The 15,934-nt window shown below is 39.2% G+C and overlaps 1 protein-coding gene across 1 annotated transcript in view; it reads right to left on the bottom strand.

The window, feature by feature from the left end:
* Positions 1 to 15,934, bottom strand: part of sema6a (sema domain, transmembrane domain (TM), and cytoplasmic domain, (semaphorin) 6A) — a 76,837-nt gene that overhangs the window by 18,500 nt on the left and 42,403 nt on the right. The window contains exons 13-18 of the mRNA XM_053624999.1: positions 15,047 to 15,220; positions 13,520 to 13,660; positions 13,272 to 13,346; positions 9,242 to 9,300; positions 8,733 to 8,753; positions 5,046 to 5,156 (exon numbers count right to left, since the gene is read on the bottom strand). Of these exons, the coding sequence (XP_053480974.1) occupies positions 5,046 to 5,156; positions 8,733 to 8,753; positions 9,242 to 9,300; positions 13,272 to 13,346; positions 13,520 to 13,660; positions 15,047 to 15,220 (581 nt within the window). The remainder of the gene's footprint in view (positions 1 to 5,045; positions 5,157 to 8,732; positions 8,754 to 9,241; positions 9,301 to 13,271; positions 13,347 to 13,519; positions 13,661 to 15,046; positions 15,221 to 15,934) is intronic.

The following is a 15,934-nucleotide window of genomic DNA, read 5'->3' as shown; positions in this document are numbered from 1 at the left end:
TCCATATTTCCCTCAATAAATTACATTACACTATATTAATGTTTAATGCAGTTGATAAATCCTTTAATATGCTTTGCATGTTTTTTGGGAGCACTGACGGCAGTTCATTCAATTCAGCTGTCATTCATTTCTTATACCTTCAACTAACTTCAGTCACTTTCTGCAACATAAAGTTACAGTCTAAACCTTTAACGTCAACATTAAACTGAATGCTGTGGAAGGTTTAATGGTGCATTTACTGTCAGTGTCCTGAATGGCTGATTATGTGTATGCTCTAGATCTCTACGTCTATGGAGTGATATAAAAAGCTTTGCATTCTAAATCTTCTGATTAAGGCCATCAAATGCTGGTTCAGTGCACATGCTGGGGGATAATAGTTAAAGTTTAAGCCTGGCATATGCCACAGTGAGCAATCTTTTGTTTACATCTCTGATGCACACGTCACTTTGTTTACAAGTGCACGTTCCCCTTTCAGAAAATGTCAAGCTGGCATTTATATTGCCTCCTGCCTACATGAATACATCTGCACTTCTAACATTCTAATCAAATCATGCAAAGTCTACATGAAAAAGAAATCGGTAAGGAATCAGGGCGTAAATGTTAAAAGTAAATGTCCCTGGTTTAATGAGGTTGGGGAGAAGCAGAACTGGGTTAAATCTAAAGTCGAATTCTACCCTGAATCAATGCAGCCTTAAATTACAGTGGAGGTGAAAGCCACTAATATGAACATCATTAGGATACGAGTAGCTGAAAATAGTGATCTAGTCTAAACCCTCCTCTCTCCATAACTGTCAGCGTGATGGAAGACCTAGTTGTAAAACAGTGTCAAATGTGCTATAAAATTGTGAGCATTCCGTAATGAAAGCTCACTTTGCAGATTTAACGTCTTTAACCATGGCAGCCCAGGGAAACCCCATTAGCAAATGTACACACTGGCTGAAATCCAATCTCTAGAGGGGGAAAAAAAGAGGATTTCAACCATAAAACAAAGAAACTAGTGCACTGCATGGCATTTATCATTAAAGGGAAGGTGTAATCAAGTGCGCGCTTCACACTTGATCTGCACACAGCTATCACGTGTCAGGTCTCGGTTCACAGCTACTGAGCCCCTCCTGGCTCCGAGCACTATGCTAGGTAGGCATTAATGATGATCATATATTTCACGCTGTTGCAGCAAAGATTATTCTACATGGAATATAGGCCGAGAAAACTCCAGAGAGACTGCTTTCTATCTCAGTATCTATATAGCTTTTATAATTGACCTATAAATTTGAGAGGCCCAGAGAGACAGCCACAGGTTGTGGGGTGGGGGTGCGAAGAGACAGAGCGAGAGAGAGAGAGAGAGAGAGAGAGAGAGAGAGAGGGCAGAGGGAGAGGGAGGGGCTAACAGAAGCCATTTCCCAGATGAGGGAAAGAGAGATACATCTCCATTTGGCAAGAGAGAGGATGCGCTGTACAGTAGATTAAGGTTAGTAATTGGTGGTGGCTACATTAAGGTCCAGCCTTGGAACATTCCATCCGGGGAGATGAAAGGTCCTGGGGAAGGGAGACTACTTACAATGGCAGCAGATGGTGGAGGTGCAGATAGGGTGGGTAGGACTGTGTGGGAGCGTGCACACACACGCACACACAAATGAGACCAGACACAGAGTGCTCAAATGTACTGCGAAAAATGTTGCCACCAGCCAGCTTTGGCACTGAGGGACTGGGATGAACTCATAAATACCACTTTTTGAATATTCATCAAATTCAAATTTCGCCTGTGTTGTACTAATGTGCCAGAGTGCAGTGACATCGCAAGCCTAAGAAAAGGCAGAAATGCGGCTGTGGAAATTAACTAATGCTTACATGCTCTTATTGTGCAATATATGCACTCTAAAAACGCTACAGATTTTATTCATGTATCAAACAAAAAAATCTTTACATGACCATTTTACAAAACTTACATCAAAGTACAGACATCCTTTTTTTCTTTTCAGAGTACACTTGGTCACTTTGGAACTGATCAAGCCCAGCATAAAAGGTGTCCACAGGAGGCAAGAGGGAAGCGAGGACATGAATGAAAGTGCTAATAACATGTGAAGCAGAAATAATATTGCAGTGGAGGAAAGAGCCCTTATTACAAAAGAAGTCCCAAAGCCAAAGTCATGCAAGACCAAGAAGCAAACATCAAGAAAGCAGCATGAATGCCAGTGAACATCATTACTCATTTTGAATATAATGAAAGCAGCTTATGTGTAACTGATTACAATACAATAGGCTGTATATAATAATAATAATAATAATAATAATAATAATAATAATAATAATGCAATAAAAGAAAAGAAACAACAGCAAAAAGAAGCATTTAGATGTGGACCTCTTGCCTATGCCACAGCGCCACAGTGTTCTGTATGGCAGCACTGGGGTTTGGCAAAAGAGGCAGCGACATTGCAGTGATGCCAAATAAACATGCCACTTCTCTGCCACCATTGAGTAAGTTCAACAGGTGTGCTGCTTCCAGTGACCATGCAAATGTAGGAAATGTCCTTGAGACTAACCTATTCTCTGGTGAGGGTGGGCGATATGCCAATATAAGTATGCCAAGTAAAATAATCATCTTGTGATACACTGAGTACCATCTAAAAATAATGGCCCAAAAATGAATATTAAAATAATAATAATAATAATAATAATAACATAAACATTCAGTAAGAAAATATGTCAGCTATTGTCAATAAGAGTAACTGATGATTGGTAATATAAAAGTTCTGATGACCCGTGATATTCGGAAAATCTTATGATATAATTCATCACAATATTGATGATATATTGTCATACCACCCAGCTCTACTCTGTTTGTAAAAGTGTATTTTAAAATGTTTGCGCAAAGTTCTGCACCTTTCACAGTTTTAAAAGTGGGAGTCTGTTACAGGAACACCAAAACAAAACATGTAGCACTACTACACGTAATCGTCATGTAACATTATATTTTTAGCACCGAATCGTTGCTTGCCTTTTGACTTGATTCCGGCTATACTGGCTTTTATTTGTTCCTACAGTATGCCTAAGAGTGAGAATGTACAATTTAGGTATTGTCTACAGAATCTTGATGGCACACTGCACATATCCTGCCATATACATGCCAAGTTATATATATGCCAAGTTATACACCCAATGAAATAAATGATAATGATTTAACATTCAGCAGGTCTGTGCAGCTCATCACTACCCACATTCAAACAAAGGTGGAGCAGTAAAATAGTGCCAGGCAAGTGCCAACATTTTACATCCTGTTTGATCAAGTCTTACTATAAGACTTAAATTGTAGCATAATAATATAATAGTTGGAAAATTGCTACACAGTGCACAAGCGGAGTATTTGAGTATTTGTCTGTGAGTTGACGCTCTCAGTCAGTACGTTTACATGGACAACAATAATCCGATATTAACCCGATTAAGACGATACTCTGATTAAGAAACTAGCATGTAAACAGCGATTATTGATTACTTTAATCCGGCTAAAGTCATACTCGAAGTAAACACACACAGCAGTGCTCAACCGCTTGACTGTAAACAAGTGAGCATGGCTGTGTCCGAAACCGCGTACTTACCTACTGTGTAGTAGGCGAAAGACATGTATCTCGGCTATTATATAGTAGGTAAGTACATGGTTTTGGATGAAGCCCACGGCTAAAAGCAGTCGTCTATTTGCATGTATGACATGACAAACAATTAATGGCACTTGAAGCTTTCGTGAAATTAAAAATGAAACACCTGAAACTGTATACGGCACCATAACGAAGACGAACTGTATGTTTATATGTCAAATTCTGGAGGGAACATCATCCGGCGTGGCGTGGGGACGTGATGACGTGTGCCGTTAATCGATCTATGTTCTGTAACATGTAAAATGGGTACATGAAAGGAGTATTCTAAAAGCAACTCATGTAAACACCTTAATCACAATATTGTATTTAGGTCGATAATTAGATTATTGCTATCCATGTAAACGTAGTCAGTGTTTGCCCTGTAAAGGCTTATTGGAGAGAAATTTGTGGCAAAATTTACTTCAGTAGCACATACTTGATAAAAAACACAAATACAAATGTTGAACACTGTGAAACGTGCAGAAAGGATGACCTTTCAGGAGAAAGCTAAAATCATTCATTTGACCTAGTAGTAAGACCTTGAAGGAGTAAGACCTTGAAGTAGTAAGGTTTGGATGGAAGCGTGTATTTTACTTTCAAATTCTTAATGTCCTAAGACACTATATGTTTCAAGCTGAGGTTAGGCAAATACCTCATGGAACCATTTAAGTTTGTTTTCTAACATAATGTAACTCATACGAGCTGTACCAAATACATTTGTATAAATTAAGTTCATTAAAACCTAACAAGCCTGCTTTCATAAAGGTTTCTGGGGAAGAATCCCAAAACAGAGAGATATTAAGCAAGAGCTCCACAGAAGTGTGTACAGGTTAGAAGTGTTATGGCTCAGGAGGGAAGCAGAGATTTACTAATTATAGCTATCATTGATAAATAACGTGAAACAATCCAATTTGCTCATGATACTTTTACCAAAACCATTACCCAGGCTTACAGTAATAAAATTTGTCATAACTGTCCTTGCTGTGTAACACATTAATATCGATTTGGTGAGCATAGCATTCTGCTTGTGCTGCTTTTGTCACTAGCTTCACTATAAGCGGCGCTTCCAGGGTGACCTTGAACAACTCTGTGAATTCGTCTTGCCAAGAAAGAGTGTTCAATGTCATGTCATGAGGACAAAGATAAAGACTGAGTCATCATGTGAATGGGCAAATAAACAGAGTGCAATCTTCTCCTTTAAACTGCAATACCCTGGATATTGCCTCCCTCCTCATGGGCCATTACAGTTTTTGTTTAATAATTCTCTCTCTTCCAGGAACACAATAATTTATTACAAGTATAACCGCATCTCTCGCTTTGTGTGCTGGTCGACTAGAAGCAGCATGAAACTGTAGCAATCTTCTCCCCACCCCACAGGACAAAAATGGAGTCTCCCATTCCCATTCCAAGGCTTACCGGTGGACTCGTGCTGGGTTAGTGAGGGCACTGCGATATAAGGGTCCCTCTTATCGGTGGGTTCAGGGGGATCTTTGGGCTGCACAGTGCTGAGAGAAGAGGTGGAGTGGCCTGCCAGAGCACAACAAAGATTAATACACAATCATCTGTTAAAAACCAGAAATATACTTCCTGCCATAGGTCTCGATCACAACTGTCCACACTGACAGAAAATAATAGCACTAAACTGTACCTTTTCTTGTTGCTGGAGTGGTACCTTCAATCAAGAGTACATCTTTTATAACTCTATTACGCATCGTTTTAACATATATAAATGGAATGTAATTAGCTTTTAAAGTAAAGCTTTTAAGCAGGGGTGATCAAAGACCGGCCTCGGGGCCAAATGCGGCCCAGGCTCAGATGTTAACATCTCTCATAGAAAAAAATGCCAATATGATGCAATTTTTCTTTACAGAATAATCAGACTGTGTTAACACAGTTAGCTAAACTGCAAGAGCCTCTCTATTTCTCTGACTACACCTGCAAATTAATTTACTGAATGATATTTAGTCATGGCTACAGACAAAAAAAAAACAAAAAAAAAAACGCACAGTTAACAGTAAAAAGTTAAATGAGCTGTAAACAGGAATACATTTTCATTGAGAGCCATAGCAAATATGTGCGCCTGTCAAGAGACAGTTGCAGTAATCAGTAATTAAGGAATTTAATCATGAGACATTATGAAACAAATCATGGACAATGCTAAACAAAAATATTCAGAAAATGAGAGGGTTAGAGAAACTGAAGCAGGAGGAAGCTATGCTGGCAGAAGGAACTTTTGATCAGAGCAAACAGGGCGCAGAACATTACTAGAACTAATTATGCAATGGCAACGTTTCCGACAATCACTAGGCACGGAAAACCTTTCGTGAATTCTTGAAAGATTACTTAACTAAAATGGATTTGCAAATGAGTATTAAAAATTAATTATTATATTAGTTTGTCCAATTACTTTTGGTCCCTTTAATAAATACATTTAAAGGACTAAAAGTAATTCAACAAATGAATATAATCAACATTTTCATGTCATAAATATTTAATATTTTAAATAATTCATCAATAATATTTTGATGTGGTCTAATCTGGCCTCTGTTGAAAAAAGCTTGGACACCCCTGCTCTAAAGAGACACTAGCTGCATCTTTCTACAGTAGGTTTAAAAAAACCCCAAACATACCAAAAGTACCAAAGGTATACCCTTTAGGGTAGTTCCCCATTGACAAGGAAAGGTAAAGTTTAGTAGTCTATTTTTCCTAAGACTGCATGTTGTTATCCATAAAGTCTAATTGAACCTACAGCAACACAATTGTAATGTTTTATAATACCTAATAAATCTTCATGTCAATTGTAGCAATATAAACTATGCAACAGCCATTCACATGCCTAGACATCCTCCTGATAGTATGTGTGCACACAGGTTTGAGTCAAATGGGACGGAAACTAAAATCTTCTGCAGTTTCCATTCCGTATTTACCAAAACAAACCATTATCACTCATCTTGCCATTTTCAGGTCTAAAAAGAAAGACATATTTAATGGGAAAATCCTTTTAATATTGTTCCATTTTTTATAATTGCGTCATTTCGAGTCATAAAGAACATAAGAGCTGAATTAAGCTTTTGACCTTTTGGGCATTGCTACAGCTCCTGATGCATGAATTGAATTATGCGCTGAGCATTGTCCATGTGTCACTCGAGCATGGATCCACTGTGGCCTTGTGAGGCTTGTGACCTTGCAGGACATATTCATTGTACCCACATCCAATTAAGGGCCTGACAAATTAGCTCTTTTTGTGAATCTTCCTTTACCTTAGCATACAGGACATGAATGGCCTTGCTCATATGTGTGGCTCTGGATTTTCTCCAGAAACTGCTTATATTCACACATATTCAATCAATTAAAATTAGGCTTTTATGAAGCCTCTGACAATGTGAACAACAAATCACATGATAGAAAAAAGACAGGATTTAAATCAATTATATTCTCTTTCTTTCAATTATTCTCGTTCTATTCTCTACACATTTTACTGGTAAACCAAAGTCACCCAAAACATCCAATCCTGTAAGCAGTCGTTTGATCAGAGTGAGCTCCGTACTGTATCTTATATCTTAATTATGTGATAAACAAAACCCCCTGGTTCATGCCTGCATGCTGTGGTCTGAATGGTCTGAATCTGTAGTTGTTTGCCACTGGACTGTCATGTGCAACAGCTTCATGGTCTCCCAGTAGCGATCATTAAAATGATTCATTTAAAAATGTGCTGGAGGCTGAGTGATTAGTGTGACAGAGCTATTTTATAATTCATTTTCCACGGCCAGGGGAAGTGGGACGAAGGCAGAAGGCACACATACACTAGTGAAAGCTTGAGATTGGAGGGAAAAATATTTTAATTCCAACTTGAAAATTTTTTTACTGGTTGAAAAAAATACAAAAAAAAAGAAAGAAAAAAGGCTGTGCTGGAAAGGGACCACATTTTAAAGTGTTAAATGTACTCTGATATAGCATGTGTGTGAAATTGAGCTATTTCGAAAATGATGCTGTTTCAGGTATACTGCTATCACATCTGCGGTAATATTTCGCCATGGTATCACACGTCGCACGTTCATCTCATCAGCTTGCATGAGGTACGTTGAATTTATTATATTTCGAATGCTGGGAAATCTAAAATCATATTGATAATATAGATGAAGCAAGCACGCATTAGCTCTATAGCCTGCTAACATAACATAATTCTTTATTTATTTCTCTGTACCTTTGGTTTGCAGTGTGATGCCAACAATAAGAGGACAAAAACAGCAGGAACGAAAGCAGAGAGATGTCAAAGAAGAGATTTATGATTCCTATTTTTATCATAAATGCTAAGGATAATCAGACCTTTTCCACTCAGGGTGAGTAATAACGTGATATGTAGGTCAGGAAGGTAGACATTTTCACCACCTCCCTCCAACTGAATGGTTAACATTCCTTTCTGCACCAGAACGAACGGTATGATCGTACAGCACCAAGCAGTGAGTGTGAGGGTGTGTGTCAGCATGTGGGTTTATGGGTGCTTGTGTGTGTGTGTGTGTGCACCGCCGATGCGGCCCGCTTTTGCCGGATTGTATTTCATGAATAATTTCTAAAGGAGCTTCAGAGAACACGCTGTTGTTCAGCCTCTGTAAACAGCTTCCACCATTTGCATTTGGACGCATCTCTAATCCACAAAGCCGCCTTCTATTAAGCAGCTAGATCCATCCAATTAGGAAATCAAAGGTCAGAGCGAATCAATGGGACCAGTGAAGGCTTGCAGAGAATAGAGAAGGGGGAGAGTTATGGCAGAGGGAGGAGGAGCGTCTCTCGAATCTAGCTAACTGGAGAGAAATTGAGTGAGAGTCGCTGAGCTGCTATAGATCACTGCACTAGGCAGAGGGAAAAAAAGGAAATATTGTAATTAAAAAATTGAGCAGGTAATGAATTTCAAGGTATTTTAAGACTTGGCTGAAGGTCTATAAAGGAATTAGATTATATATTTTTTACACGCACGGAGAGTCAGATAAAAGAAAAGGGAAAGACTTTGAAATTAGTGGCGTGAGCTGAGAGTACAGTTCGAATGCTTGTGAGAATTAAGGAAGTCTGGCTTCATGCAAGTTGATTCTGACTGACACCACTTACCATTTAGAGCCACAAAGGAGTCTGAAAAAAGCAAGTGAAAAAATGTGTTAATGTATTACAATTAGTTTTGGTCAATTACGCATGTTGTACTAATTTAATGTTTGGGCTGAATATGAAAATAGCACAACCTTATAAATAACATCAATGTCAGTGTCACAGTAATTAAACATTTAATGACATTGTAAATGATCACAGCATAAAAGGTAACAGCGTTTCACTATTCACAACAGATAAAATGATGTAATAAATGAATGCAGCCCACTGAAAACAGGCTTCTTTAAGGCTTAGTGTTGCTGAGTGAATAGGTCACAATGAAAGCTTCTGTTAATGATATGTGTGTGTGTGTGTGTGTGTGTGTATCTAAAACAGGTCCTTGGGGTCCTTGTGTTCAGTGTGTGTCTGCAGCTGAAGGACAGGGTCAAGGCTGAGCCCAGATAAACAGGAGGGAGAAAGAGAGAGAAGAGAAAGATAGGGAGAGGAAGCGTGAGAGGGAAGAGGCCCTTGCTTACTTTGGCAGTCTCCCAGTCCATCTGTGTTGCCCTGCTCCACGTCCTGCTCGAACGGCCATCTGCATAATCAACAGAGACAAGACACATGGTGGTGAGCTGCTGCAGCCCTGCTGCCCTAAACAAGCCCATGCGAGGAAGAGCACAGCTCGAACCCTGGGGTACACACTCCATTTTCCACTGGGGCTTGTTGACTTATACCTAAAGGCCAAGACCTGGGTACAAGTCAGAGGAGATAGGTCAATTGTCACACACATTGCATTCTGGGAAAGGATCAATTTGTCCAGAATTAAACCTTTTTTTTTCATCAGGAATAGAGTATTTAATATACTAGGTCTTCAATTCACTTGCACACTTTGTGAATAGAGATATAGTATTTATAATATTTGAGTGTAATGCTGACTCAACCTCAGTGGGTCATGTATAGAGGCATCAGGAATTCTGGTTGCCTCTACCAGGAAGTTCAGATTTGTTTGTAGAGCTTTCAACAAGAGAAGAGCCAAGAATTTGTCCCAAGCAAAACCAAGAGAGGTCTTTAAAAGCAAAGTGCCACGAGCTACCTGTGTATTAAACTTTTACATTAAAGTAGTAGTGTCCAAACACAAACACCTGCCCTGAATGGCAGTATTCCACTTGTTTCTGTGCTGCAGGCAGTCTTTCGTAGCATGGTTAGCGCACTTTTTCAATTCTAAGCTTGAAAATGGGTCATTTATTGAGGATTTCTCAAATTTAACGCTCACATACAGTGGGGGAAAGAAATAAGATATGTTTATAAGAATGGGCCGAAATCACACCTGAATACTGCGGCTGATTAATTTCTTCATACAAGAAGCGTCTTGAAGCTTTCATTACAAACAAAGGCTTCTCCACTAAGTATTAAATAAATTTCAGTTAGCGTGTTCAATACTTTTTTCCCCGTGTCATTCCTGTTTATTACACATAACTTTATTTATGGACTTTAATGTTTTGATTTCTTTATATGTGTGGATTTCTTGAGTTAATACCAAAGTCTGGTGAAAATTTCATGTGAATAACATCATTGGAAATATATTTACTGAAAAAAATGTTTACGTGTTCAATACTTATTTCCCCCACTGTAAATGAAAAATATATTTCATAAATACATTTATATATACCAGAAAGCTCTTCCCTTTAAATAAAATTTTTTTTAAAAATCACTGTACATTTTAGTTTAAGCTGGTGTGCCAAGAGATCAGTCAAATCATCATATCATTCAGTAATGTGCAAATGAAAGGTGTATAATTACAGCAATTATTAATTATAACCCATCATTATTTCATTTTATATCATTATCCTTTTACGTTAGCAACTAATATTGAAAGCTAATACAGATTTAATTACCATACGAGTTAAAAGTTTAATGAGAATTTTGATAGAGACTTGTTTGTTTCACATTGGGAATCTTAAGAAAAGCCTCCAGGGTGAACCTCCCCATGAAGCTGAGAAGGTACCAGGAGTGTGCAATGCTTCATCACGAATGCTCTTAAGAATCAGAAATATGAAACATTTTGAATTAGTTTTCTTGATCACTGTATAATTTCATATGTCTTATTTTTTAGTGTCATGTTTTAGTTTTCATGTATTCATCATCGTTATTATTATTATTATTATTATTATTATTATTGGGTGCACGGTGGCTTAGTGGTTAGCACGTTCATCTCACACCTGCAGGGTTGGGAGTTTGATTCCCGTCACTTCCCTGTGTGTGCGGAGTTTGCACGTTTTCCCCATACAGCAGGGGTTTCCTCCGGGTACTCCGGTTTCCTTCCCCAGTCCAATGACATGCATGGTAGCCTGATTGGCAGTCCAAAAGTGTCCGTAGTGTATGAATGTGTGTGTGAATGTCTATGTGATTGTGCCCTGTGATGGATTGGCACCCTGTCCAGGGTGTACCCTTGTGCCCCATGCTCCCTGGGACCCTGAAGGATGGATTATTTTTATTATTAGTATTTTAAAAAACTATACAAATATCTAAAAGAAAACCTGTCTATTTGCAGGTGAGTCCAAACCTTGACTGGTAGTGTACATTACCATCAGAGAAAATACAGGGTATAGTGTAAGCATGTGTGACACTCAGACATGATGTACAATATGCAATTATATTATTATGGAAATCCTTCAATGAAAAGCATGTTCTTGTCCAAGTCTACTCAGAGGGTTTAGAAAATTTTGGTTAATTTTATTATAGCTGAAGATTCCTCAGACTTATTTGTAATGTAATTCTGGAAGTTTCTTTGGTTCCTTTTTAAAGGTACAAAGACATTTTCTCATCGAACAGCCCAAATGCATCAAAAAAGGAAAAACAGACATGTCACTGAGGAATTGAGTATTCTGCTCTCATACAGGGACTTATTGTTTTTATGTCAGGTTGAGCCTGTTATTCCTGAAGGACGCTCAGTCATGCAATTAGAGGAGACAGACCCACCGTCGCACACGCTACATTCTGGGAAAGTATTCATTTGACTAGAATTAACCTAATTTTTTTCCAGCAGGAATATAGATTTTTCTATACTAGGTTTTCGATTCACGTGCACACTGTGAATAGAGATGTAGTATATATAATATCACACTGACTCATCCGGACCAAGTGTATCCGACTGTACACACAGCAGCGTCTAGGCAAGCGATAAGGGTCTTTCTATGTTATTACAGCTTGTTTTACAAAGAGACAATAAAGTGTGAAGAATCAGTTCTCTCTCTCTCTAAGTGTAATAAACTACAAACAACAAGACATGTAATTCTAAGTCACTGCAGTAGGTAGTGACAAAGTATTAAAGTGTGAACTTTCAGCTGTTACTCTCTTGGGCCCATTTTATATTGACACTTTCATTAAATGGTGCAAAAGTGTTGAGCCAAATGCCTTTCAATCGCTAACCACAAAAGCCAACAGATCATAACCGTGTAATCCTCTACTCAGTCACTTCAGAAGCACTGTTCAGCCAGAATGAGGTCATCTAACCTCTTAATGCCTCTCTCTACTCAATTTCCAAAGTGAAAAGCTCAATCATAGCAGACAAGCCTTTGAAAATAATAACAGGATAGAATAAAATAGTGTGCGATGACTGATCACTTTCCACAGGGCAAGACCCGCTACTGGTATAATGAGTTCATCTGCAGAATGATTTATTTCTGACTGTAGAAATGTTGTGTGATTGTTCAGGAAGAAACCAGCACAGCATAGTAAACAAGCTATAAATGATTAAACAGGTTCAATATACACTCCCCGGCCACTTTATTAGGATCACCTGTACACCGGCACATTCATGCAATTATCAGCCAATCATGGTGCAGCAGCACAATGCATAAAATCATGCGGATACAGGGCAAGAGCTTCAGTTCATGTTGACCTCAAACATCAGAATGAGGAAAAAATGTGACTGACTGTGTCATGGTTGTTGGTGCTGAATAAGCTGGTTCGATACGTTCAGAAAGTGCTGAACTGGGAATTTCACACAGAACAGTCTCTAGGGTTTACATGGAATGGTGCGAAAAACAAAAAACATCCACTGAGCACAGCTCGTATGAGATTGGCCAGACTGGTTCAAGCTTATGGTAACTCAACTACCTATTCTTTACTACTGTGGTGAGCAGAAAAGCATTTCAGAATTCACAGCACGCTGAACCTTGAGGAAGGAGGGATACAGCAAAAGACAGTTCTACTGTTGTCAGGCAAGAGCAGGAATCTGAGTCTACAGTGGGCCCAGTTTTATCTAAAGTGGGCAGTTGAAGATTGGAAAAAGACCAGGTGACATTTTCCAAGTTTGTTCATCTTTGCTCTTCTGTCAACAGAATAGAACAAAAAATGGAAGAGAAGATCGCAAGGCAAAGGCTCTACTTTTAGATTTCTCACCCTCCATCTCTTTTTCTATACAGATATTCCCAAGTCCATAATATTTAGAAATAGTTAGAAAAATATCAAAAGTGGTACTTGTATACTTAAGAAAGAGGTGGGAGGACTCAGTCGAACACAATATCAGCTCATAAAGTTGGTGTATGGTTAAGAATAACATACTTTGTGCTTGTGATTTCCCGGCACGTGCCTTCTGACACCCAGCCGCAGTACGGATCCCTGGAGGCGATACAGGACCTGTGAGAGGGGAACACACAACTGCTCTATTCTGATGTCTTTAACCAGGATTAGTGAGCTCAGTAACATGCTCTCTAACCTCTTCTCATACTCTTCACACCTCACATCTCTCTTTCCTCACATATAAAACCCTATTGTTCTTAATGCTGATAACCTTATCATGTGAGACTCACTTTTTGCACTTCCCATGTCGCTCACAGCGCGACAGTGGCACCTTAACCACACAAGATGTGAATGCCACGAAGAGTGAGTGACTCTTGCTGTCGATCTGCATGCTGATAATGCGCTTGTCATCCACGCCGTCAATACTGCACCTGAAAGAATGCAAAAAAGGGCTCAACACTCTTTCTTCACATACAGTAGGGTGTAAAGGTTTGAGACCATAAGGAAAATCTGGGATTTTTATTTTTAATTTTTTTGGAAAGATACAGAAAGTTTTAGAAATACTAAAACCAAAGAAAAAAGCAAATGTGCAAGATCGTGACTTTTCAGTATTCAAGATGTTGCAAAATTTCAAGATCACTATTGCAATTTAAGCAAATTTGTGACAGTCACCATGTTAACGTTGTTGTATATAAAAGGTCAGATGTTCTGTGAGTCTTAACCCTTCTGTTGAAGCACGTGTTCAGATGAAGCCCTGATGGATTTGATCTGATATGGACCATCAGGTTTTACACAAACATGTGGAGTCTGTGTCAGCTTGAGTGCATACTGTCATTAAAGCAACATGCCAAATATTAAGAAACACTGAAATTCATGTAAATATTTCTAAGATTCTACTTTTCACTCAGGTTATCGCTGATAATATCATTTGTAATGAAAACCTTTGTGATCAGTTGAACAAGAATGCCAAACAGAAGCATTTTCACTACTGGTCTCAGACTTTTGGAACCTACTGTATATTCAGTTCTTATAGGCTGTGCCATGTCAATGTGGCAATCTGGTACAACCAAGCAGACTACTTTAGTATATGTGCGTACCGTAACAATAATATATCATTTAGCAATTAGCTGTGAAGAGCACTGTATGGTTGCCTAGATGAACATAGAGCCTAAGACTAATCCCCAGTTCCCTACATCTAAAGGCAACATTTGAATGCAACCTTATGACAGCTGGACTTTATGCACAGGTTTCGTAAATTAAGGCAAGCAGTCTATATTCCTTATGCAATCTGCAGTGAGGCTCTTTACTCTGATCTTTCCTTGTAAAGTCCATTACGCTAACTGCTAAACCTAAGCCACATGGCTCTCGGCCAGAGAATGCATGGTGCCATGTTGTATGTTGGGAGGTTGCGTTGCTCGCTCTCCACAATCCCCACTTAGTCACATGACACAGCTCAGTAGTCCTTTGTAATCTCTCATCACCAGTAACCAACTCCAGTTTTCATCAGAAAATTTGCTTTGGCCCCTGTTTCTCTGTTTATTCCACAGCAGTATGATCCAAACCTCTATCACATCTTAGAAAGGGAGGAGATCTCAGTTATGCTTTGAGACATTCATCCAATTCCCCTTTTTTTAAACCGCTCTGAATTCTTTAATCATTTGCCATACGTTCAGCAGAGCTTCGCGGCAATGGCCCAGCTGCAAAAGTTCCACTCTGCTCCCTTTAATTTTGCTCACCACATTCGAAGGGGCTGTAACTCGATAGATCAGTTTTAAATGATCTGCAGGGTAGTGGTGAGTTTCTAATGGAATACGTACTTCTCCGGGCTGTAGATGCTCAGCTCCTCCAGAAATAAGCTGTCGTTCAGAAAGCCGCTGCTTACTTTAGCCAGGAACTTAAGGATGATGCCCCTCTCGGAGCCCAGGAAAACAATGGTGTAGTTGCGATAGGGCCCGGCGGCGTTATCCACTGCAATGCGAGTGAGCCGATATCTGGACAAGTGAAAAAATGAGAGAAAGACAGAGAGAGAGAGAGAGAGAGAAATGTGTGACGTTGCAGGGTTGAGATAATGAAATCGCTCCGTGATTCTCTGCCTTAATAACATTCGGTTCTGTTCTTGATATAGAAATGAGACTGTTGTCTGGTGTCTGCTGCTCCAATTACTTTGCTGACCTCCATGTTAATATTCAAATAAGTATGCAAATACAATTTCAAGGTAATTAAGGCTGGTGAGATGGAAATGTTAAGACAAATAAATTATCATGGAATTTTCTGTCATATTTTCAAGTCTAGAGTCCTAAAGGGGTAGGGTGGGGAAGGAAATGATTAGAGACTACAGGATTGAGTTTTCAATAGTGCAGCATTACCGTATTTATTCAGTAACTGTTTGATTCTGGTTAGGGTCACAGTGGATCCAGAGCTTATCCCAGCAGCACTTGGTACAACATTGGAATGCACCCTGAATGTGATGCCGGGTCCATCGCACAACACCATGCACACACATTCACACACTCATTTACACCTAAGGGCAATTTAGAGTCACCAATCCACCTCCTGGAATGTTTTTGGGAGGAAACCGGAAAACCAGGAGTAAACCCAGGTGGACACAGGGAGAACATGTCTAAACTCTGTGCAGACAGTAACCTGAGCCTGGGATTGATCTGGGCACCCTGGAGCAGTGAGGCAGCGACACGACCCACTGTGCC

The sequence above is a fragment of the Ictalurus furcatus genome, chromosome 5, assembly GCF_023375685.1.
Source record: "Ictalurus furcatus strain D&B chromosome 5, Billie_1.0, whole genome shotgun sequence".
NCBI lineage: Eukaryota > Metazoa > Chordata > Actinopteri > Siluriformes > Ictaluridae > Ictalurus > Ictalurus furcatus.
Note: the sequence above shows the minus strand (reverse complement) of the source record. Positions and strands in the feature narration are given on the sequence as shown.